Here is a 27086-nt window from a genome sequence, read left to right as displayed (position 1 = left end):
ATTAGAGTTAGATATATCCTAAATCAAATGTGACAACTAATTAATTGATTTTGGGCACATTGTTCTCTCCTATTCCTCTCCTTGCATCCTAGTTTTCACTGTGTCCTTGTTTTTCTGAAAATAAGTGGAAATTCTTGTCAGTGATCAGAACAATTGTATGAGGAGGATTTGGAGTGGGCATGATGTGTTTAGGATTTCAAGGATCTTTCTGTCCTCCAGCTAGAAATATGTATTGAGACTGATCCTAGTCTTGTCCAGTTAAATTATTTCTAATTATTCCTGGACCAGCAGGAAAAATTTAGTTTAACCTCGAAGTTGTTGCACCAATCTTTGACAGTGAAGAAAATTGCAGCTTTTTTATCAGTGTAGTTATACTTCCAGGTGACACATTTAGAAAATTTAAAATATTTGTTCTCAGGTCATATGTATTAAAAGACAAAGCTAAATACTTGGTGTTTTAAGGTGTTACAATATTTATTGTACAAAATATTGATAACTTTTCTACTTTTTAAATGGCAGCAACTCATTAGCTCTAAGCTCAGAAAAAAATCCTACAACAGTTACACTACTGTAGCCATGATTTTGAGATTCTTATGCCCACTTGAAATTTGTATGAAGAGAAAATCCATAGATTTTAAGCTAATCAACTTCAGAAGTTTTGATTTGAATGATTTGATTTGATTTGATTTAATTTGATTTAAGCCAAGTGATCATGTATCAAAACTGACTTTTATGTGAATACATCTATTCACTTTATTATCCTCCTGAATCATAAACACACAAAAGCTATATTATATACTGAAATACTGCTATTAGAGGCTTCTGAATGTATACCATATTTATGCTTTCTGAATGTTTACACAGACAGGTGTATAAAAGTATATCTTACTGAAATGTACTGACACACAGGACAAAAAGGAGGAACATCAACAGCACACAAACAGGTCAGAAAACAATTGTCAGTGTGTTATGAGCACAACAGTATTGACTGAAGAGAATGATACCAGAACACTCTTGAATATTGATTTCAAATTCAGGCATCTCTTCATAGTCTGCTTCTCTTGCACAGAAGGAGCTTGCTTCTTTTCTTAGTTATAGTGTTTCCTATTTGTTGCAAATTATGTTCCTTGATATGCTGCTATTATGTGTGGTTTTTTTCCTCTTTTCTCTTTCTTTATATTCAGTGTTATAACTTTTATAGCGTGTGTAACTCATTTGATGTACAAGAACTGAAATACAGCTGAAGTATATTTTACATTAGGGAGTGTAGAAAATACATTGTTGAGGGTTTTCCTATGTGTGATGCTATAGGTAGAATTTAGCAGTTTGGCAGAAACCAATCCCCACTTTTCTGCTGAGAAACATTATTTTTTCTTTCTCTCTTTGGATTGGCAGGAACCCCATAAATGCTGTACAAGGATTGTATCCACAGTGATGTCTGATAATGTATTTCATTCTCTTAATTTTTGTTCTTCATGTTGCTGAACTTGCAACTTGAATAACTAAGTGACATATGCCATTTGTCTAGGACTTCACAGTGGCCTGTTGCCTTCAGTATTAGCTGAGTTTGTGTGCTTATTTTAGGATCTATCCTCAACACTCATTGGCATATACATTTTTTCCTCCTAGTTTTGAAATAACTTCTAGAAAAGGGACAGGGGACATGATATGGTGGTGGTCTTGATCTTCTGTTTATTCCAAATCATCATAAGCTGTAGATGCCTTTAGTACCTTCCAGTTCTTTTCAACTGCAAGATTCTATTACCAGTCTTGTAAAAGTAATGGGATAAAATATTCAGATTAATAGCATAGTGATAATGTTGCAGCAGGAAATCTTTACCAACAAATATAAAGCAACTCTAAATGTCTTTTTACAAATAATAAGTTTTACATCTGGAAGAATCTACCTCATTATGAAAAGAGTAAAAAAACAATTCACAGTCAAAATAGGGAGCTTCTCATATAAGTATTGTGTCTTTATCTTTACACAGAACTGTTTCCAAGTAGTCTAATAAACAGTATGCTGATACACCTCACCTAGAAAATTAAACTCCAATATTAAATTCATTCCCTTTCTAGAATAGAGGCACCAGTTTTAGCTGCATATGTGCCAGATCACTTTGAAAACATTTTATGTGCATCTCATGAGATGATGTCTCAGAAACTTGACTTTTAAGGCAAGAATGACTCACTCCCTATGGGCTGAATGCATAAGATACAAAGTAGAGATAGAAGTTACTTCCTAACCAATTTTGTCAGTGCTTCAGAAGTAGTATTTCAGTAGTATTTTCTAATAAGGTGAAAAAGAACTGTATTTAATTTTCTTTTGACAATAGGTGCTTCATAATCCAAGCTATTAATAATTAAAGGATGAAATAAATGTCTCCTTTAAGCACAAATTTTTAAACCTTTTCTTCTTTTGAATTTTTATCTATATTAAGTCAGAGCAGTTAGTCTTGCTCAGCAAAAATGCTGCTTATCATTAAATAAATATAAGCTTAAATTGCAATATTTCCCATTCTTCTGCACTAAAATTAACACAGAAAATTCGCCTTTGTCATGATATAAACCCAGCCAGCAACTAAACCCCACACAACCTCTTTCTCACTCTTCCACCCACAGGAAGGAGGTGAGAACAAGTAATATGAAAGTAAAAAAAGCATGTTGGTTCAGACAAAAACATTTTGATAGATAAAGCAAAAGCTGCCCAAACAGGCAAAGCAAGGAATAAATTCACTGCCTTCCCATGGGCAGGCAGGTGTTCAGCTATTTCTACAAGAGCAGAGCCCCATGATGCAGTGACTTGGAAGGACAATTGCCATCACTGAACATCTCTTCTCTTCCTTCTTCTCCTCCTCCCCAGTTCATATACTGAGCATGGTGCCACATGCTGTGCAATATCCCTTGGGTCATTTGGGTCAGCTGAACTGGCTTTCCCCCTCCCACTGCCTTTTGCACCCCCTTTACCCTTGCTGGTGGAATGTTATAAAAAGGAGAAAACACCTTGGCTCTGTTTAGCATTGAAAAAAGCATCCCTTTTATTATCAAGATTGTTTTTGGCACAAATCTGAAATGCACCCCCATACAACCTACTGCTGGGAAAGTTAACTCTACCCCAGCAAAAAGTAGCAAAGAATGAAGAACCACATGAAAGATTTTTGTATTCACTAGGTGAAATATCTTTCTGTACAGGGGTCTCAGGGGACTATAACAGTTTCAATATTTTTGGTCTGCTTGAAATTTAAAAGCCTGTATGATAAAATGAGATGTTTTGTACATAAACAAGAAGATCAATCTAAGCTCTCTAAGGGAAGCTTATTATGAATGATAGTGGTTACTCTGATATTTTTTATCTGCTACATTGATTTATCCATTATAAATGCTTGATTTCAATCTAGATATATCAAAATGAGACTAGCATAACATAGCATGCATAGATTTTACTTAATTTAGAAGATCATAACACCACTAAAATGTTGGGTTGAAATGTTTAATGACCATGTCTATTGCTCTAAAACAAAAAAGTAATTCTATCCTTGAATTAAAAAAAAAAAAAAAAAAAATCTTTAGATAATTTGGACTTATTAATTCCAATTTAGGACTTATAATTCCAAAAAGGGTATGATTACCCACTCTTTTCTGGTAGTTCCGAATAAATAAACAAAATCACTTACTCAGTCACAGAATTCTGAAGACGTGGCCATTTCCATCCTAGTTGTACACATACTTATTCACATTTGCAGTACAGTATTGCCTTTCTTACAGAAAATGGAATTGTAGGCTCAGGGAAAAGCAGTGCTTTGGGTCTGACATTTCTCTTTGTCCTCTGTGTGTTTGTAGTGCTTAGTGTGAATGCTTTCTTGTGTTTTCCCAAGATGGCCTAGTGAAAACAAAAGGAAAGTGCTGATAGTGATGAATGTGCACTTGGTGTACAAATGTGTAAGTTGGCAAAGTTTGCTCCTGAGCTTGTGTCCAGTTGCAGGGTTGAGGCTTCAGAGGGGAAGAAGCCTACACTGTTCTGACAAAGCTCAAAGCAAGCTATGCATACATTGGGGAGGTCTGATGAGGAATCATGCTTCATCAGACTGCCTAACAGGTATCTGTGCAATGCCTTGCTGCTCCAGTAGCAGTTTCTAGTGAGGAGCATGTAAGCTGAAGTCCTTCTAGGGAATTAAAACAAAGAGTAGGGCAATTGCTATAATCACTAGATAAAATGTGTGAGCATGAGTGGTAGAGTCTTAATATTCATTTTAAAAAGCCAGAGATAACTATTCTTTTGTCCACACAGTAGTTTTTCTTATTTTTTATTATTCTCTGTGAAGTACTAGAAATGCAGTGTTTGAAGTTCTGTCTTCCCTGAGGCATAGAAACAGTGGTACTGCCTTCCTTTGCACTGTGATACTTTTGACAATGAATTCTGAAAATGGTCCCAGTTTTTGCCTGAGCTAGATACTCTTGGCTTTGCTAACTTTTTCTTTTCCTGTCCATCAACAACCTCGTGTTTCCTTGTTCCTTTGAAGATTGTTAAAATATTTTTCCCCCTTAACAACAGACTTTATATTCTCAGTTCTGTTCTGAGAATCAGCCTGCATATTTTGAAATAAAAAACAGCTGTATGATTATTTTAGTATTCATAATACCATGAGTTTTAAAATTCTGTGAATGCCATTCCTTAATCTTCAGTGGTGCTTTTGTGAGTAAATGATTCTCTATAGCAATTCTCTGAAGATTTTAGTGAAAATATTGAACAAAAAGAAGCTCATAATTACTGCATTCAATCTGATAATACATTAATCAGTTCAGAAAAAATATCATTAGATGATATGACAGCTAATCCACTGAAAATTTGTTTTGCAAAAGGTTTAGGTGCACTGGTACAAATGTTTTACGATATCAAATTTTCATTTTCCATTTTGAATTTAATTATAAAGTTATTATTCTTTGAGACAGAATTGAAACAGATATGTGTTTACATTTAACTTCTTTTCCTCTGTTAATGAATACTTTGTGAAAGGAACCTGATTTGTTGAGCAACTTCTGCTAAGCAATACCCCCTAAATTAATGAAATATTTAATTGTTGCTACTTATTTTCATAGGCCTACTAGACTATTGGTCATCAAAAGCTCAGTATATGTGATAGCTAATTCCCAACATGTGCATTTCCTCTGCTTGATTTGTTTTTCCTCTAGTTCAGATGACTAAGGTAGATGATTCAAGAAGATAATTATATGCATTTATTGTTGCCAATGCACTAATTATGTTGCAAGGAAAGGAAAGCTTTGAAACCCTAAAAATACCAGGTTCCCCCCTTGCTTTAACAGACTGGGGGGAGGTTAATAAGGAATGGTAGGTCTTAGGGCAATGATGAGGTAATTTTCTCCTAAGGAATGGCTTTATAGCTTTACCTGAATAATAGGCTGAACCTAGTGAGGAATTAGCTTTTCACAGAGATGGAGTTCAGCATGGAAAGCCTCTGGAGTCTTAAATCAAGGCCCTAAGTCCATTGATATCATGGAAAGCCAAAAAAAAAAAAAAAAAAAGAAAAAATGTCCAAGATATAGGATATGTCCAGTAAAAGTGGCTATTGCTGAAGAAAAATGCAAGAATGCATGAGGAGTTTTCTATAAAGGTTAGAAACTAGGCTTTACTGTCATCTATCATTAGGTTGGTTGAACAGAAATCTGAAATCTAAGGATTCTATAAGTAATATAAAGGATGAATTGCAGTATGCTAATTTGGATTTTTGTAAACCTTAACTTTAGACATGATTACTCTGAATATTTCTGATTAGAAGGCTTGATTCATTATTCCCAAAGTCAGTGAGTAGTTGGTCAAATGGGAGATTCAGGCTCCTCCATACTTTCTGCAATTTGTCTCTGTCAAAAAAGTTTATCATTCATATTGAGATTCTGGTGAGAGTTGTTAGGAATGCCTTCATTACTGGTGAGTTTACAGTTGCCAAATTAGCAGTGAAGGATAACACACATGGAATATTAATCTGACAGATTTTATCCAAAGGAAACTCTGGAGGCTGTTATTTGTTCATGAGACAAAAGTGGTAGGGTGGTAAAAGGAAACTATTGAAGAAATAATATTTTCCCCTTTTTTGTTGTTTTTTATTTTTTGTGTTGCTGCGGATTTTTACTGACTGGAAATTTCATTAATTTCCTGGATTGTTCTCAATAAGAGTTGCTTCTTGCTTTTTGACAGCCACAGATAGTTTCTAGGATATGCAAAGGTGTTTTCTGCTGATGTGGTAGCTGCCTTCCCAAAATACCCAGAGAATTAGCTTACTTTTGCCAATTTGAAGAGTGAATTCTTGGCTTCTTTCCCAGTTCATTGTTTACTGCAATTTTTTTTGTTTCTTGAGCCACAGCTATGTTCCTCTTACTGCTTTGTTTTGGTTTTGGGTTTTTTTTGGTTTTGTTTTTTTTTGTTTTGTGGTGAGGATGTTTTTATTTTCTTTACCCAAAGTTTTTTGCAAGTATTGAATCAAGCCAATCTTTCTCAAAGCTCATTTCTTAGGCTTTCTCCTTACCCACAGATATCTAACTTGTTATAAATTCCAGAATTAATCACTTACAGGGTTAAAATGGACTTCTGGAGGACACCTACTAATTTTTTTTTTGTGTTTTTATAGCTGTCTTCACACTAACACCTTCAAAGATTGTTTTCCAGGGTTTTTTTTCTTCCAGATATTTGTCTCCCTCTCTTTTCTGTACTTATTTCCCTTGAATATCCTGCTCCGAAGAATTAGACTGAGTAATGACTTTCGAGTAAGAGTCTCCAATAAATCAAGTGTTTGGTATTTATCACTTTTCCATTTTGCTGACCAAGGCTTCTTGCAGGCACAGGCAGCTGCACACTCTATTGAGACAGCTGGCTCAGTAGAGTTCCAGTGAAGAGCAGTTATTTTTTTCTTCCGTTCTTCCAACTGCGCTTACGTGTATCTTAGATGCTAAAATGGCATTAGCACTGGCTCCCCCTTCCTTCAGTCTCCTTAGTATGAAAAGAAGGCTTCATTGGTTCAATTCCAATCATTTGTCTCTTCATCAAGCTATATTGATTCGTTTTTCTTTTCAAAGCAGCAAGCACATTTTCTGTAGGGTGAGTCTCTTATCATTTTCATTAATCATGTGAGGAAAGTTAGGAAAAATCTCTCCCTGCATTAGACTATCAAAGGATTTAAGCCAGTTCCTTCCAGTAAAGAATTGAAGGTAGTTGAATGCAATAAAGATGAGATATAGATGACCACCTGAATCTCTCTAGATTTCCCACAGTACCTGAAAGGATTGGATATTTTTTGCCTGGAAGTTGAGTTCACTTCTATTAACCCATGATGTGGTAGTATCCTTTTAATTACCTAAAGAAAAAAAAAGTAAAAAAGACTTTTTCAGTACTGCCAACTTAGCTAGTGAATATGGAAGAAATGTATGATTCAATCATTGCATATTAAATATCTTCATTATTTGTAAGTACTTGAAACTCTTTCAATAAGGAAACAACTTTTGTGTGGTTGAGCTTCCTTCCTCATTGATTTGTATCTTCCTGAATCTGAACAAGTTGATTGTTCATCATTGAATATACTTCTGCATGCATTTTTGGGAAGAAAAAAATGCAAATAGAAGTAGAATGGAGAAAGTGAAAATGTGGAAATTATTTAAATAATAAAGTTTGTGATTCTATTTTTGATTGAAAATATTGCCAGGGTGATTTAGGAGTTTAGATCTCTTTTTCATAATTAATACTGCATCTTTAACACTGTTAACCTGGTTTCAAATAGGTTTGGAAAAGATTGCTCAGATCTTTTTCATCTAGGGATCTTAAGGGATTTGTGACCTTGCAACCAAAACTGTTTATGTTTCTTTCCAAAATATCAACACCTGAAAAGAAAGTCAAAATTATTCTGCACTTTAAAACACAGAACTAAATTGTCTGGTTATTGAACATAGTTTTAAAAGTGCAGTGAGCAATAATTTCAAATTTCATGTGATAGAAAAGAAGCTATTGCTCCACTGATGTCCTTTTAATACTGCCTTTAGATCATTGATGATGATTCTGAAGGTTCCTTTCACTTGAAAGTTTTACAAATTACTCTTCATGTTCAGCATCTCTTGGTATTGGATTTTTTTTTGGTTAGATGTCACTGGTCATGTGGGTACTAGAAAGATGGGTGGTCTTTTCTTACATTACTAGGATGTCATGAATATGGTTTATAAAGAGGCAGGTACAGAAAGAAGCCATCACAGTGAAACCATATCTATAAATTATAAAACTGCTGATCAGGGTTGCATCCATTAGTAGCAAGGAAGATGAAGAAGCTAATTAAAGGGAGGAAATGCTGAAGACAAAAAGGGAAACAAATTAGAGTCTTAGTCTTCTTTATTATACAAAATTAAAAATATGTAAACTTAAGAAATGGAGACGTAATTTCATCTTACATTACTTGTCTCTGCACCCACTACTTGGGTTTATGGTATGATTTGAAATACATGGTGAAATTATAGATTAAAGAATTAAATCTCTATTCTGAGAGTATTTTAAGAATTGAGTCTTTTGTGAGTGTTATCTCAGTAAAACAGTGCTGACCAGAATGTTAATATTTATCCCTTGGTAAAAGACCTCTCTTGTTAAATTTTAAAAATGTTATTCTTTTAGACTGGAGCAGGAGCCCGTATTGCTAGGTACTATAAAATTAGAGATTGCTGTATTTGTCTCTATCTACCTATCTCTATATCATCTATCATTTATCTACACTTACATATATGTATTTTTAAATCAAATTCACGCAGTGGGCTCTGTGTTCTTTCATTAGGATGAATTCAACTCTTTTCTGCCTGTACTTTTACCAGGCATACAGGTGAAATATAGCCTATATTTTTAGAGCTTTGGATAGTAGAAAGATCTGAACCATGCTTGTGTTCCTGCATATTGTTTCAATATTGATATAATTATGATAATTATGATTACTTATCGATATGATTGTGATTACTATTGATTAAAAATATCCTGAAGGGATGGATAATCTATGAATATTGAATATGAGGACATTAGATTCACATTAAGATAAAACTGATTTAAAAAAGGATCAATGTGCCTGTGTACATTACTGAAAAAGCTTAACAAATACAAGTAAAACGCAAAATGTAATCTGTCTCTTTATAAAAAATACTCCTGTTCTTCATATCATAGCACTTACTCAGTGCAGCTTTTTCTGCACTCTGATATCTGGTTATTTTTAGTATGAATTAATAGAGTTATATATTTTAGGCCAGAAGGGCAAGTATTGCTTTTCCAGCCATATGAGAGTTGTGCTGCACATATATGTAAATAAGAGGAAAAAGAACAATATTTAGAAGCTCATTTTCCATCTTTCTAGAATTTCAGGTTTTCATTCATATTTCCTATCTTTTCTTTCATTGTGGACTCCACTACATTATTACCCTACCACATGAAGTTTAGACGTCAGAGGCACAATTTAACAATTTAAAGAAGGTATTTCCTCATAAAATGTTCATTCCACCTGCTACTTCTAGTCCAGCTGAGTTTAATGACTCTGTCACTCTTAAAATATTTTTTCTGACTCTTGAAGATTACACTTTTGCCACCACCTACTGAGACTGATTTAACAACTTGTATCATTCACAGAGGAAAATTAGTGCCAGTTTTTGTGAAGCTACTGAAATATTGCTCCTGCCATCTTCCATTGATGTGGTTGCCAAGTTTTCTCCTCATGATTTATCCTTCGCAAAGACATTATTCATTTTATCTTCTCAGTGGCCTTGAGAGAAGGAGCTGAGCAGATGTAAAGAGCTGTACCTAGCACTTGTGAATATGCTGTGCCTTACTGGGATATGTACAGCAACAGAGATGGGGGCCCACTAGGTTTAATAGAAAAGTGATGGCTTTTTAAAACCAAGATCCAATGGTTTGCTGTAGCTTTCCTGACTCCATTTCTATTTTAATTTTAAATTCTTTTAGAATTCCTTCAGTAAGACAAAATTTATCTCTTTGTCTAGCAGAAGGATTATTTGAGATAAAGTCCAGAGACCCATCACAGGTGTTAGGGCAGAATGCTGCAGTGTCTTTCAGCAGTCTCGTTGTCTCCTTGGGCATCCACTTTTTTCTAGGACAACTCAGCTATATGGAATCTGATGTTGCTGTTACCCACCTAGTTTGATTAAGATTATCCTTAACAATAAGTGTAGTTAAATAGAAAACCTCAAAAAATTATACTCAAACACCCCATTCAAAGTTAGATGATTATAAAGCAAAATAAAGTGAAATAATAAGTTTTTGAAATAAAAGCATCTTTTAAAAATATCCTGAAAATGTTCTGAAATGTGGTTCAGTTTTGAAAATGTAGCTTTGAAAGGCATATTTTTTGAGAAACATCAAGCCAGAGATAGATTTGAATTCAGCTTCCTTGAAAATTCAGCATAGCACATTGCTATTGTTTAGAAATATTTCAAGTCACAGAACACTGGTAAAAATATGATTCTATTTATTACATGATTATTTATTATTTTAACATGCTGTGAACTTCATTGTGCAGAGAAAATAACAATTAAATATGTTGAACAGAACAGCCATAAATGCTCACACTGAGTAATGATGGTAACAGTATCAGGTCACTGATATTAATTTTTGTGAAGTGATAATTTTATTGGAGAACAATATCCAAGATGCAAACATTTATTGTCCTTTTATAGACCATTGTTTCAATAAGTGTTTAGTGAGCACTAGCATCACAGGGAGAAAATTGTTTACCTCAGCTGCTGTCCTGCCTGTGGCTGTAATGAAGTCTCTGTAGTAATCTAACTGTGTTGAGTTAGGAAAAAAAATTAAATTCTAATTGTCAACATAAAACCCAGCAAATTGTCAGTAAAAACATACTGACTTAATCCTTGTTGACACTGATGAAAAACTGTACTTTGTGGCCAAGTAAAGAAGCAGATTCTTCCGAATTATTAAACTCAAAATCACGTAAATTTTGCAATTGACTGACTTTATGTACAGCATGATAGTGAAGTTGTTTGCACATTTTTTTCTTTAGATTTTTAAGGGTGCAAGGGATTTCCAGATGTCTTCATTAGAAAACACAGTTTTGGTGTGCTGTGTACAATTCTACTTTATTTCTGGAATAAGAAGAATACTCAGTGAAAAAAAAAGCATCAAACCCTCAGATCAGACTCTTGAAATCCCTCTGATTTGATGCCTACATGACAGAAGTAGTCTATGATAAATATTTCTTTTATTCTATTGTGAGGCAAAGTTTGTTTAGTCTCCATCCTTGGGGTTGGAACAGATCACCTTTTTGAACCCTATTCTGTCATTCCATGACATATCCTAGTACAGGTCCAAAGAACAATACTCTCCAAATACTTTTGAGCTACCAAAGTAGTGTTAGTAATGATCCCAATTATACTAAAGAGAAAAATAAGTAAAATCCAACAAATACAGAATTTCCCATGAGGGTAATAAGGATTTATGGGTTTTTTTGCATGAGATGTACAATAGAGCAATGAGGCTTTTACCTTACCTGGCAAACAATTTGTGGCCCAGTGACTGTTTGCAGTAGGGTCAGTTGCTGACACAGTTTTGGCTGCCTGTGAAGGGCTTGAAGGGCTAATACCATAAGGAAAATACTTAGCAGGTGTCAGCCCATATAAAAAATTTCAGAGGTAGCTTCTCTCTCCCTCCAATATTTAATTCTCTGAGAATGCAGCTCTACTACCTTGTCAATATACTCATAGTTGATATAATCCCAAGCAAATCAAGATAATACAATATATTTCTGTTAATTTTAGAAGTATTATAGTTTACTAAACACTTGCAAAAGAGGAGGAATAATTCATCTGCTTCAACACATACTGGAAGTGACAGAAAGAGCTTCATGTATAGGTGCTCGGCATTTTAAATGCTTTCTAAGAAAATTCATCCATTTATGCACCAGGCTTTTTCAAAAAATACAACCTACTTGATTGCCATCTTCACATTTGTTTTGATAACGAGCTTGATTTCATCCCAAGTCCTGATTTTAAAGCCAAGGTTGGGATGTAACATGCTAAGCATGTGTGCATTTTCTACACAAGAAGTGCTATGGCTCTTATAGCAGTTCCTGCTCTGTGTGATGCACCTTTCACTATGTAGGGTAAACTTTCACCTAAAGTCTGTAAAGAAAAGAGTGACATTATTTTCTGCTGTAATTGTAACGCCACACACTGTGTGAGGGGAAGCAAAATGAATGGTCTGCTGTAATGTCATACAAAAAAAAGAGCTCTCCACAGAATTTCCTGATGGCCAAGAGGCTGTGTTACATTCAGGGTGAGTGGGGAGAGCTAGCTGGTTCAGGTGAATCATCTCTATGGTGTTTTGAGCTATGGCCAGTCATGTCCAGATTACTTTTTTGATTTTGTTTTTCCTCTAAATGATGGTATGATGAATTTTCCCTGCTAGATATTGTTCTTCTGTATCTAAAGCTCTACAGCTCATTCACTTCCTTACCACACCAAATGATTATTGGGTCTAGATGCTGTCATACTGTGAATTTTTACTTTAAAGTACCTTCATGTTTTTCACTCTTTCTATGAATTAAGGAAATGACTCACAGAGAATCAGTCAGTAATGAAAATGTCTAGGAGCCTGTGTTCCAGGCAATGGTTTCAACAGAAGGGTGGGCCCCTTTCCATGGGTTCACAGGTCCAGATGGGTTCCTGCTTCATCTTGGGCTCTCCATGGGGTCACAGACTCCAGCACCTCAGGCTATTCCAGCATGGGATGTGCCATGGGCTGTGTGGGGATGTCTCCTACCCCATGGCCCTCCATGAGCTTGCTGCACCAAGCCCCACAGAGTTGAAGAGGATACAGAGGGTGATGGCTGGCCAGGGTGATGGAATAAAATGTCATTGCATTTAATGATTGTGTTTCAGTTACATGGGGCTATTCTCGCAGTTCTAGGACCAGTCCAACTTCTGACATTGTCATGATCTGAAAGTTGACTTTTCAACTACTTTTAATGAAAATAACTTTTTTTCATAGGTAATAAATAAAGTTAAATCACAACAAAATGGAACTGGTGTAAAATTAACCAGTTACTTTGAATCTCAAAATTTAATCACACATTGCATTTTTGTTACAACGGCTGGCTAAATAAACTTATAGAAACTTTTTGTAAGGAGAAAGTTGATTCACCTATTTATGTACTCAGCTTTTGGATTTATATGCCATTTTCACTCAACTAGGATAAAACCTGCCAGGAAGATGATCCAAGGTCTTAAAACATGGCCACACTGTGTTTTGGGAGGATTGAGAAATATCATTGAGGGAAATTTTGTTTTCAAATTTTACTACATAAATAAACTGCTAGACATTGCATTTAATTGAATTTGAGGATGAAGAGAAGAAATGATGATTGAAAAAAAATTAAAATTGCAAAATGCCTGTTTGCTAACTTATTTAAAATCTGCCTTTTAAATTTTTTATTTCTGTTTTGACTTATTTCAGTGGTATGAATATGTGTTCTATGACTTACGGCTCCAATTATTCACTATAAGTTAATTTATTCCATTAATATCTCATTCACTAGAAGAATGGCAAAACCTAAAGAGCGTTGATTTGGATAATAATCTAGCAACACAGATAATTACAGTAACATTTTTTAGCTTCACATTTTAAAAATGCTATGAAATCAACATTTCTTTGATTCTTCAGATGAATGCAATCTGGTTTTTATTTCTCATTGAATCAACTGACTCATTTTTGTGCAATTTTTTCTTTTTTTTAGTCAAAAGAAAGGCAACTTTTAACTGCAAAATAGGTTGTTTTATCTGTTTTATAAGTTTGTTGAGTTTGTGTTTGTTTGGTTTGGATTTTTTTTTTGTGTTTTCTTCTTCTTCCTGAGCACAAAGCTTATTAAAACAACATTTCTGATGGGCATATTGCAGAAAGAACTCTTACATAAGCAGAGTGAGCCTGCTTTAATTTAATTTTTAAGTCTCAGAAAAAATTTAATACCTTCCAGTCTAAAGGCAATGTGACAACTGAATATGAATATAAATATCTGTACAAGAAGGTTAAGGAGGAAAAACCTTTAAACAGTTTCCTGTTAAATGGCATAAATACTTTTTTTCTAAGGAAGCATTAATAGTAAGTTCTTTAAGCAGTTTGCCAACAGTAACTGCTTGTTTGTGTGTGAGAAGAATTTAAACTAGTTCAGGAATTCAACAGATTATAATTGTATCCATGTCTTAAAGGGAAAAATGATGTTTTGGGTTTGGTTTTTTTAATTTTTTTGTAAAACAAAGAGGCATGCATAATAACATCAATTATTAATTTAATTTGCTAAATATAATAAAAGTGTGAAAACTTAATTCATGAAAGCTGTACTTTAGAAGGATGAGATTTTTTCTTCTATTTGTATGAGAGAGTGTACTGTGAGAGAGTGTACTGGCTACAAGCTATATGAAGAAAATTACCTTTACTCCAGCAAAACCAGTACAAAAGAAAAGATACATGAAAAGGTTCTCTTTCTCCAGAATCAAATTTTGCTGAAAGGTCTCATAAAGAACAATAAAACAATATTCCGAATTAGAGTGCAAGATTATATTTTTAATAGTTTCTTACTGATAAATTTGAAATGCGAATCCAATTTGAAATAGAAACCAAAGGTTTACTTTAAATTCATAAAATGCATGGAATTCATACTAGATGCCTTGTAAAAATAACATTGATGTGGTTAATGCTAGATGAATGCATATTTTCTGTGCCCATAGAAACTGATTTTTTATACATTGAGATAATTTTCATGTAATACTGCAAGTGATAAACAGACCTCTCATTTACTTATAGTTCCATCTTTCTTTTACAGATGACACGAGAGCAGTACATATTAGCAACACAACAGAACAGCCTTCCAAGGACTGAACATCCTCAGTTTTACCCAGTAGGGATTTATGGATGGCGAAAGAGGTGCTTATACTTCTTTGTCCTTCTGCTGTTGGTTACCATGATTGTTAATTTAGCAATGACAATATGGATTTTGAAGGTTATGAATTTCACAGTGGTAAGTATTACAGTAACTTTACGTACCTCATTTCTTCAAGTACTGACTTCTAGTTTTTTCCCTTTTCCTTTACCATGTTATATAGAAATTTTATAATTTTGGAGGTAAAATCATATGTTAGTTCAAATATTTAGTCAAATGTTAGTTCAGATATTTATACTTTTTATATATATTCTTATATATATTCATTGAGTGGACTGGTGCCCTATCTATTCTGATGTTTTTGGTTAATCATACCATCTCAAATTATATCTGGGTCTTAGATGTTTGTTTTTTTCAGCCCAAAAGTGTCATGATGACTGTCCCAAGCACCTTTTGCTTTTTTGTCACTACTAAATGACAAGCAAGAGTATTTTATAATATCTGTTCTGTAGAGTATCTCTCTTAGGATGGAACTGGGCTGATCATGTCAATTTATGATTCGTTTTATAGGGTTTTTTATTTGTTCTTTTTTATTTTTTTAAGTCTGCTGGCAATTTGGACTGTTTCACCTAGAACTTGGAGTAGCTGTTTTGGTGTTGATAAGGGGATAGGTGAGTCCAAAAGACAGATGGTTTGAGGAGTCAATCTCTGGCTGGAATCCTTTATATCAGCAAAGTATTTCAGATGTACACTTGGAAGAACATCTGTGTTCAGTGGAAACTGGTAGAACTGTGTACTAGCTGGCAGCAGAGTAGTGATTTTTTGTAATATCAAAAGAAAAGACAGAACTCTACACAGTTTAAAGTAGCAGTGTTTTTGCTGGGATCAATGCAGTCTTCCTCTCTGGAATTTAACCTTCATAATCCATATTTGGATGTACCAATTCCTATGTCGCAGCACATTTCTCTTCTCCATTAACTTATTGGAAATAAAAAAATAGCCAGCAAAACCAGAAAAAAACTTGTGTCTAAAATTGTTCTAGATCTGTTGATGATCTGTAATGCATTGGATTACCTGAAACTGTTGTCTGGTGAGGCATATTGTTCAAATACATCTATTATTCTGAGTTTTCTACTAGTGGATGAACATCTTTAATTAGTATTTTGACAATATAACAATTTTTCATATTGCTAATTTGTCGATTTTGACAATATAACTTTAATATTTATGTATAGAAAAGTTTGAGAGAATCTTTTGAAGGTTCCCTTTTTTCAGAGGGGGCTTTATTTTTTCATTCTGTTTTTCTTTTTCTCATTTTTTAGCACAATGTGTTTTAAAAATAGGACATCCATATATGTTTTTGCTTATCAGAATAATTACTCATTTGTACTGGAAACATATTTAGGCATAGCTCTTTAAGCAATTTTAATATAAAGATTTTTTAAAAATACAGAAGATTTCTCTCTCCAGAAGATTGCATTCCAATAGAATATTTGAAAGTACTATTTCCATATCTAGGAATTGTTTGACCTTCCACATTACAAGCTATTATAACACTATCCAAACACTATCTAGTTTAAATCTTTTTGAATTTTATCATGCAGTTTAAAAAAAAAAAAAAAAAAAAAATGTTTGTTGGAAAGTTAAAAGTTTATGGTGAATTACTAAATCAGTGCAAGAATCTAGTGAAGAAAATAAACAGGTCATTGCAACTCTTATAATAAAGCACTTTTTCTTTGATCATATTCAAATATATTTTTTAAATTATCTGCTGAAGAATTAATTTACTTCTGCAGACTCGTGGAACGATAGGTAGCCTTGTACTTTGAGGAGCTACTATTCACATTGGAATCTCTGTATACTAGAAGATTGCTAGAAGATTATCATGTTAAAAGTTGACTAACATCTTCATGCTCATGTCCTTGCATGCCCATTTGAGCATGAGTGGGAAATTTGTATTAAGTGTGAAAGAGTCACATTCTTAGGGGCAAGTGTTTGAGAGTAAAATAGTTTTGTTTATGAAACTAAAATGTGTGTATTTAAAAAGGCAATGGCCGTGAAATATATATATATATATATATATATATATATATATATATATATATATATATATATATATATATATATATATATAATATTCCATGGGCATGTATATATGTACAGATAGATATAAACTAAGAAATTTTATTTGTATAACTGGAAAGTGATAGGAAATCACAAGTGTAGCTAGAAACCTCAAGAGTGTTTGCTCAAAAGAGGAATATAGCCATGATAAAAATAATTGCTGAAATTGGACTGCTTTGACATTCTGACAATATTTTAAATTGTTCCCTGTTTCAGCATAAGCCAGTGTTGAGCTTTCTATAAAGACAATAGTAATTGCAGCATTTCAGGGGGTCATGAAGAGCCAGGTCGGGCTCTGCCATCGCTGTCTGACAATTGCAACACTGTTAATTTGTATTAGCTGTTGACTTTCTATTTTTAACTGTAAAGCTTCAGCCACTGACATTTTGGCATGATAAAAGCCTTTCTGCAAGTTTCTAGTTAGAAAATTTTTCTGGGTATTCTGACCTTGCACATAAAAGTCACATTCTGAATGTGAGCTAGTTATCCCATGTTCTTTTTATACTCAGTGTAGAAATAGGGTCTTCTGTAAAGAATTCATCTCATAGTAAGGTAGGCAACTAATGTGAGTTTTTCTTAAGGGCAAATGTTGCATAGCTTATAAAAGAAGTTTTGGGTTTTTTTTAATGTTTCTTTGAAATAGTGTAAAAACAGTATAGACAAGGTGTGCAAGTCTCCTTTTATCAGATTATGTAATATGAGTAGGAAACATAGAGAAATACTGAGGGATACAATCTCTTTGTCCAGTGTACAAGGTAAGAAACTTGAGAGGTTACAAATAATTTATCTGATGTATAATACGTACCAGATGAACAAAACTAAAAGTAATTAACATCTGTGTAGCAGGAACATTAGATGGAGGAGTCATAGATGTAGTAAGAATTTTTGTAAAGATATTTTCCCACTGGTAGCTTTAGTATCTAGTCAAGCTTAGCTATCTCACTGTTTGACTATCTTTGTAGAAAGGTGTGGCCAAGGAGGCCAATGGCATCTTGGCCTGTATCAAGAACAGTGTGGCCAGCAGGATTTGGGAAATTATTATCTCTCTGTGCTTGGTACTGGTGAGGTCACACCTCAAGTGCTGTGTTCACTTTTGGGCCCTTCACTTCCAAAAGGACACTGGGGTGCTGGACCATGTCCAGAGACAGGCAACAGAACTGGCAAATGGTCTAGAAAACATTTTGAGGAATGGCTGAGGGAGCTGGGGGTGTTTAGCCTGGAGAAGAAGAGGCTCAGGGGGATTCTACTGTTCTCTACAACTGCCTGAAAGGAGGGTGTGAGGGTGTAGGGAGATAGGGATTGTTTTCTTCTGCCAAGTCTCAAAAGAAAGGATGAGAAGAAATGGCCTTTAGCTGTGTCAGGGAAGGTTCAGATTAAATATTTTTTTTTTTTTTCTTTTTCACTGAAAAAGTAGTTAGACACTGAAATAAGTTGCCCAGGCAAGGTGAGAAGTCATTAACTCTGGAAGGGTTCAAAGGGCATCTGTATGTGGCACTTGTTGATATGGTTTAGGAGTGGTTCTCATTGTACAGGGTAGATGGTTGGACTGGATGAATTTGAATGTCTGATTTTCAAAGGAGACGTGTAAAATATCTTGGAAAAACCAAACCAGGTACTAAAATCCATAACTTTTGTCAGTATACAAAATAATAATCTTAGGGGACTTGGGTTTCATGGAACACTTACGGTTTCCTTTCCTTGTACTAACCTTTGCATGGTTCACAGGCTACTCCATGGAAATGTGTGTCGTTCACTTTCCATATGTTATGCCAGTTTAATGAAACTCAAAACTGTTGGCCACTTTTCTTCTGTCTGTATAGTTACTATACTGGGGATTTCAGGAAGGATGTACACTCAAATCGTGACTTGTACCAAAGCCAAAGCATAAAATATTAATGGTTTTGTGTTTAGAAAATCTTGATTATTTTGCATATGTAATATATGTGAATTTTAAAGGCTTGTAAGGAAAGAAATATTTTTTTACTCTGCCTGCATTCTTGTCAAATGGACCACTGCATAAATAATTAGCTGATGGATTTTGGTTTTTTTTAAGATCTAATCACTTTAGCATTATTCTCTGTTGAAATTTTTATTTTGTATCATCTTTAAATTATTCCAGTCTCAACAGGATTATAATTTGATATAATTTATTCTTCAAATAGCTGTTAATGAATATGGCATATTGACACTCTGTCAATCTGATTAAATACTTTGTAAAAGAGATTGCTGTATATTTTTGTTACTAACCAAATACCAGTGTAGCAATACATGACTGCGAGTTTTCTACATGTATTTCATATTAACTTTTAAAAAGGGAATTCAAAGCATTGCTCTTATTGTTGGGATGTGACATTGTGAAATAACATGGAGCAATCAGCATGGATGTGTAGGTCCAGCTCTTGGTGGAGGAGGCATTTAATGCCAGCTCATTTATACATTTTCTAATATGGGAGCAATTGGCATTGATATCCACACTTTTTTAGTATTATATCGTTCCTTTGTTTTATTACATGACACTGGTGTCTGGGGTTTTCTAAAGCTAAAAAAATTGCAATGTTAGAAAAAATGCCTTTATCTCTTTTTGTGGCCTGTGGCAGCCAGATATCACTAAGTGAATTTACTGATTTTGATTGTGTCTTCATATTCTGATTACCCCTATGAATCTGTGTATGAAAAGACATTCCCATGTAAGAATGCAGCCACCTGCTTTGGATGTTTTCTCTTGCTGCAGTTGCAGTGTTGCAGTCAGTTTTGACTGCTGTCATGACATGATATTGTCTGTATTGATCCATGTTAAACTCCTCTTGCCGGTGCTACCACGGGAATTGCTTTTAAGATCAGGAACCAGACAACTTATCATTGTGCAGAGACAGTTTTTACTGCAGGGCCTTTGAACAACACTTTAGCTTCAGACATAAGCAGAGTGTAAAGAGCAGTTTGAATTTCTGGTTAGAGCACAAGTGCTTCATGCCCCCAGCTGAGCATACTCTCCTTGCTGGCTGCCTGGCTCTGGATCCACCGTGTATGGACAGCAGGTAGTTTGCAGCTGGAACATCTGCCTGAAAATACACAAGCCAAGTAAACATGATTTCTTTCTTACGTCACAGCATATATATAATAAGGTAGAAATATGAAACCATTAATTCCTCCCTCCTTGCATCATTACAGATTATCCCTATATTCCTTCACAAGTTTCAGTTTTACAAGTGGAAATTTTCGCATCTTCAAAAAATCTAAATCTGAATTATAATATTGTATTAAGATTACTTACTGAGACCAGTAAACAAGATATATTTTCCTGGGTTATGGTTAATGTGCAAGAATGTGGAAATCTTTCAAATATTTAACTCTCTGTGTTGGGTCACACACATGCTTCAGATCTTAATATCCAATATGGGGACAATATTAATAAATTCTTTAAAAGTTTCTCCATTAAAATTATAATTTGATGTCTAACTTTTTAGTGGAACTAAATCAGCTCTGTTCAATGCTTTTACCTAGCTGTAGACCAAACTGTCTTGGCATACTGAAGAAAAACAAAATCTATTTGTGAAGCTATACTGCATTAGGCATTATCCATTTCTTAACATACATGACAGTGATATGAATAGTTCAATTTCTAATATTCTTTGGCTACCCATATGCCTTTATTTAATGGTCAAAACAATATTTGGTTATCAGTTCAGTTGGTTCTGCTGAGCCATGTGATGAAGATACCATTTTCACATAATAACTAATACAATTTCAAGTAGAACTAGGGCAAGGGTCTTTTACATTTCTTAGACAATCTTTGAGACATGTCCAATTTGTAACATCATTTTGAAATGATTAAATTTCATAATTGTTCTTATCTCAAAAATAATTTTTTTCATTTGGCAAACAGAAAACTTTCATTTGACAAAGGCAGCAGTTTCTTATTCGGTTTTATATAAATATAAATAGAAGCAGTTGATGCAAATTTAATAAATATATTCTGTCACATCTGCAGGCTTAATTTACTTCAATGACAATAATTTATTTTTAATTTTTTTTCAAACTGTAAATTGTCTCATTTTTAAAACTTTTAATGTATTAACTAGGTAGGAAATGTTTTCTCTATCCATCAGTATTTGAGATTTCAAGATGCTTTGCATCTTGATATTGCATTCCTTGCTATTTCTTGCATCCTTTGGGATGCAATCCTTTGGGATTTCTTGCATTTTTGCATCAAGAAATTTCATTTTTTGCATCCTTTGGGATTAAAAGAAAGTTCTTGTCTCCTTTTTGTTTGGTTTTTATAATGACAAAGTTCCAGTTTAGACCAGGCAATATAATTAATTTTTAATGATTATGAAACTCAGTTAAGATATGAGAGACCAAAGTTCAAATTGTCTCCAATGTAGATCATGTTCCATATAAGTGTTTTACCCACAGGTTATTAGTCCTTCTGATTTCTGATATTTCCTTTTAATAGATACATGACATCTGTCTTACTATTTATTAATCTTAAACATTACATATCAACATTGCAACAAATTTTATTGAAAATTCCAATGAAATGTCTGTGTATTTCTCAGGAATATTTTCTGCACAGATTTATAATTATTCTGAAATTTTGACTTTTAATGATTTGAAGAAAATATTTATAAAATCTTCAGCCAGCTAAAATGAATATTGGAAACCAGATGTCTGCACATGGACATGTATACATGTATACAAGAAGTCTTATCTACATAACAGATATGTTCTCATGTCCTTATGGTGCCCTGGAAATCAGACTTTTCAATTTCTTGAATGAACCTCTCAGCTCCTTGAATAAATCAACAACTTACTCATAGAGTATCAACAAATTAATCTTGCTATTATTTAGTATTGCTTGGACATTTTTATCCCATTTTGGAGAGTATTTTGTACTACTTAAGTCCTCTTTCATTTTCAGTGCCTTAGGCAAGAATGAGCTGATTTATTCTTACTCTCTTTTGAGCATTTCACATAATCGCTGTCATGAGCACAATGAAGAACTCATTTTAAGTGTTTCTAGCACCATTCCTCTAAATCATGTTTTTATCTTATCTTGTATGTGTACCTCCTGAATTGTGTACCTCTTTTCCTAGTCCTTATAGGGAGGAAAAAAATCAGTGTTGGTGTAAATATGAGTTTACTTGACTGTACAGTTATTAATATAAAATCTCTTGTGTCCCAGTGGAAAGGTGACTAATCTGATGTCAAACTTGTGATACATAAGGCAAGAGCTTGCATGAGCAGTCAAGTCACTGTTAAGCATATATTGTTAAGTACTGGATATCTCATGGAAAGATATCATTCAGTCAAAAGTAGGAAGGTATTGTTTAAAACAATCCTATTTAATAGCATTTCTCAGCAAACATTCACTCCCTTGCTTAATATGCAGGTTATATTTTTGATTCTGTGTGACTAAATGTGGATCTTAAATTATTTATTTTATTTCTGAGATGGCTTGGGATACATTTTGGGGTTTGTTTTTAACAAATGATCTCTGATGAAGAAAAAATGGGATAAAATTAATTTCTCATTTTTAGATTTGTTTGGCCATTTAATGGCAGAGTACTAGTTGAGTTCCCAAGAGAAGAAAAGAAGTAAATACATTGCATCTGAAACAGTCTTTAAAAATGTGACTTAATTAACTGAAGAAAAATTTAATCTATTTACACAATTGTTTAAACAATTTCAACTTGACCTTACAGTGGCTTTGGAAAATTGCACTCTAGTATCTAGGTCTTGACTTCCTAGAGAAAACTGTCTATAAAAAATGTTCACTTTGTAGTCACACATTAAGAACATGAAGAGGCATTTGCCTTTCCAAGGCCACTTCTTGCTCATTTTTCTCATTGCTTTAGATTTGTTTCATTAAGTGTCAGGACTGACTTATATCTGTGTCCCCTAAGTTGGTTCTAACTTTTGCCTTTATGCCATGTGTCCTGACCAGCATTTCAGAGGTAGCTTACCCCATGTGTCAAAATGTCAGTGTCTACATCTTCTACCCTCCACTGGAGTGATGCTGATTGTGCATTAAACCATGACTGGTGCAACCTCCTCTAAGGGCCTTAGATTCCAAAAGAGACACAGAGCATTGGTATTGAATGGACAGAAGAGAGCAACAACAGCTTAAATTCATGTAACAGGTTAGCCAAAAATATGTATATACATACATGGATATGTGTGTATACATATGTATATATTCAGTTTGTGAACATTTGCCTTCTCTGAAATAATCATGTGCTCAAGCTGAGGGAACAGTATATGCTAGGCAGCTTATTCTAAATCATTCAGTGTAAAAATAGGCTGGAACACGTATCTCAAAATTTTTTTCAAATATTTGCTTTCATGAAAATGGAATTAACTTAATTTCCATTAAATGTTCTCTGTTACCTTTCTGTGTGTATTCTAGAAGTACATTAATGTTTATAGAAAATGAGATTTTCGAGAGAACATTATATAATTTTGAATTCTTTAAGGTTCATCGAGTAAGATAGTTCTGACACATATTTGTCCAAGTGTATAACTTGAATAGGAGATATTTGAAGAATATTTTTGATGTGCAGTTATTTTCATGAGGGGGAAAAAGGAGGAAAAAAATAATTTTGTATACCACAATTCATGAAAATAATCAACAGAAAGTCATGGAAACACAAGAAGGTTTATGGATCAGCATGTTTGTCTCAAATGCAACTAAAGTTAATTTTATAGTTCAGGCCAAGCAGTAATATTTTGTAAGTACATTTAGCAGTGATTAGAGAGATATTAAACCATTTGAACAAACTTTACTTACTTAAAAGTACCAACAGTCTTCATGAATAGTGAAATATGTCATTCTTATTTCCTTTCTATTATTAAGATGACTTATCTGAGTAGAGAGTGAAATAAAAAATTACATTCTCTGCTTGGAATCCTGCTTTTATTTGTACAAATCTTTCATACAAGTCTCTGTATTAAATACAAGAGCAGAATGTACTTATGTAAATCTGGCCTAAACTAGACCTAGCACATTTAGGAATTATAATAAAAAAGAAACAGGAAGATAAGATAGAATACATAGTGATAAATGTCTTACATGGCAGAGTATTTCCTTCTTTCTTATAAGTCAGGATATTAAATGTGTGCTTGGAACCTCAGATAGGATTAAATGATGAATCAAATGTTTCACTGATGCAGAAGCAAGGACTTTTGTTTAAATTAAAAATATGAATAAGGCATTTTTCTGTCCTGCAGCAAACAAGAAGAAAAATTTTCAGGACTTTAGTCAAAATATAGAACATGAGGTATCATTTCTGTGCCTGACAAACATATTTTACGACTGCTAGGTACAATCAAGAAATGAAAATCAAGAAATCCAATAAAAGCAGATTATAAATAGTATTGCCAGAGACAATGCAGAAGTAGTGGAAATGCCACAAAATAGAAGTCACTGTTAACACACAGTCCTAAATCTTGCATTCATAATCTAAATTTGATTTGTTTGTCAGGCAGGATGATACATACCCTGTCTGTCACATCAGTGTCCATCAATAGTGTAGTCCTCACCATTTTACTGTGATACTCAGTTAAGTTCAACAAATTGTGCACAGCCTCGTGTAAGATCTTGAGTGTAAGATCTTACTGCTTTTTACAAAACAAAACCCCAAAAATCCTAGATACATATTTTAATATCTGTAATAATGAAATCAGAATTTTTGTGATGCAAAATCACAATCTATACAATTGTTTTAATTATAGATCTTCCTTTCCTCTCACTTCATTGACAGCTATTTATCCAGTAGAGCAACATAAAAAAATGTTTTCCCAAAGAGAAATTTCTAATTACTGTGTTTACTTTTCTTATTATCTTCAAGGCTTATGTTTATAACAGCAAGGATGTATCAGAGGGTAATAGATTTCTCTCTACATGAACAAAAATCTAAAGTTGGAATAAGCATTAAAAAATATAACAGGAATTAATATATATTATATATTTATCTAGTTCAAATTTTAACAACTCTTCTCATATACTGGGATGGCACAAGTCAAAAAACGAAAAGCAATTATTTTTATGAAATGAAATACTCTGCTCAGTTGAGATGATGTTTTAATAGTAAAAGTAGATGAAAGCAGATGTTAAAATGGAAATTAAAAAATATATACTTGGTCATCTTCAAATTATTCTTCCATCTTTTAGAGATGGATCTTTCTCATTTCCTTCATTCTGTTTGAGAATATACAGTTCATAACAGTCACTTTTTGGGGTTTGGTCATGCTACATAGAAGTAACAGAGGAGACAAATATCTGCATTAGTTTTATTGGTGAACAAGCAATATGAAAGATACTTATTTTAAATAGTTTTTGTCACATACTCTAACATTGTTATTTATTTACCAAAAGATGATAATCATTATTAAAAACATGTTCATTTTTTACAATAATCAATTCAAAATGAAAATGTATGATGCCAAAAATTTGCCTGTGGATTTGCTCCTCAGACTGATTGAAATAAGCTTGTATGTTATAGCAATCCATTTTTTTTTTTTTTTTAAGACGGATATAAACTATTTTCATTTGAATTTCCTGATAGTTATCACAGTTACTTTTGTTCCTTTGATAATTAAAATGCTAATTACAAAAAGGGAGGGCTGAGTTTTAAGCTTCAATCTACGTTATCTTGCTCTCACTTTTAAACTTCATTAATTATGTGCAAAACAATTTAAATACTATCTACAAGATTCTACTATAGAAATCCTTTTGTCATGACTGGAAAAAGGTACTACAGTGTTTGTGGTACTTAAGGAGGACCTGTCATACAGGAATAAAGGACAAAGAGTACAGCAACACAAAGTCAGTGAAAGATATAAAACTTTGGGGGAATATGCTTGCTATAAACTCTCACGTCACTTTTGATATTAAGCAGGAGTGTTATGGTCTGCAGTCCTTAATATGAACTGTGGAAAAATAAATATCCTGTTATGAATTTTTATCTGAGCTTTCATCTGTCAAAGAACTCTTATACTTCTGTTTTAAGGTTTAATAAAGCTGTAACCTGGAGCTTGCTGAAGGTTAACACATTTACTTTCGAGAAAATGAAATTCAATGGCAGATAAGGGCATTTATTACTGTACAAATAAAGAAATAGTTTTTGTAGTCTGAAGGGAAATATTAATATTCACGGTGTGTCTGAATAAAATTACTCCAGATACCCTTAGGTTAAGGTGAAACCTGAGTCACATGTAAAGTAAAAGTATAATAAAACACCTGATAATTTTTAACCATTCTTAGAAATTCTGAACACACTTAAACTACTGCCTCAATCACAATGAAAATAAGTATAGATTTTACAATAGAATACAATATAATCACAGGTTCTCAAGGATATAAACTCTGCTGAAATATTCTGCATATTACTACTATTTGTTGACAGAATATCTGAGGAGTCCATCTAACTAGTCCAGTCATAAATATTTCACAATACTCTATTCTAGTTAACTGAAATTTATTAGTGGAGTATTCAATAGGCTTGCAGTGTATAAATTTGCACACACATAAAAAATATTCCTAAATAATCATTTTACATCAAATAATCTTTCTGTATTACAGAGAACATTTCCAAAATCTCACGTGGCAACTTTTAGTTTACTGGGTATTAAAACCTCTCACTACCTGGTAGTTCACTCCATTGAATGTGATTAGAAGTATTTCTATAAACTTTTTCACCCTTCTGGGTGTTTTTTTTGGGGCTTTTTTTTTTTTTTTTTTTTTTTTTTGCATGCTTTAACACTTGGTATTATTTTTATTCATGCAATCTAAAAGATTCAAGTGTCAGGTTAGCAGTTAATGACTGGGTTTTCAACAGTAATTGGAAGTCAAGCTTGACAACACATAGGTTATTTGAAAAATACCATCCTGTCCAGCTTTATGCCTGTTGGTGCTGTAAGATGCCCTCCAGATCCATTCTATGTGAAATATTTCCTTATCAAGCACAGTGTTAGTTGTGTGTTGTATATACTCATAGTATGCTGGGTGGACTCTGGGAAATAACAGCTAAATAAACA

The 27086-nt window shown here is 33.5% G+C and overlaps 1 protein-coding gene across 2 annotated transcripts in view; it reads left to right on the top strand.

Annotated features, from left to right (window-relative positions):
• Positions 1-27086, top strand: part of SGCZ (sarcoglycan zeta) — a 397649-nt gene that overhangs the window by 202409 nt on the left and 168154 nt on the right. For both annotated transcript variants that reach the window (XM_079307199.1, XM_079307200.1), the window contains exon 2: positions 14871-15065. In XM_079307199.1, the coding sequence (XP_079163325.1) occupies positions 14871-15065 (195 nt within the window). The remainder of the gene's footprint in view (positions 1-14870; positions 15066-27086) is intronic.

The sequence above is a fragment of the Erithacus rubecula genome, assembly GCF_903797595.1.
Source record: "Erithacus rubecula genome assembly, chromosome: 5".
Taxonomy (NCBI): domain Eukaryota; kingdom Metazoa; phylum Chordata; class Aves; order Passeriformes; family Muscicapidae; genus Erithacus; species Erithacus rubecula.
The sequence above is the reverse complement of the archived record's forward strand: the minus strand, read 5'-3'. Positions and strand labels throughout refer to the sequence as shown.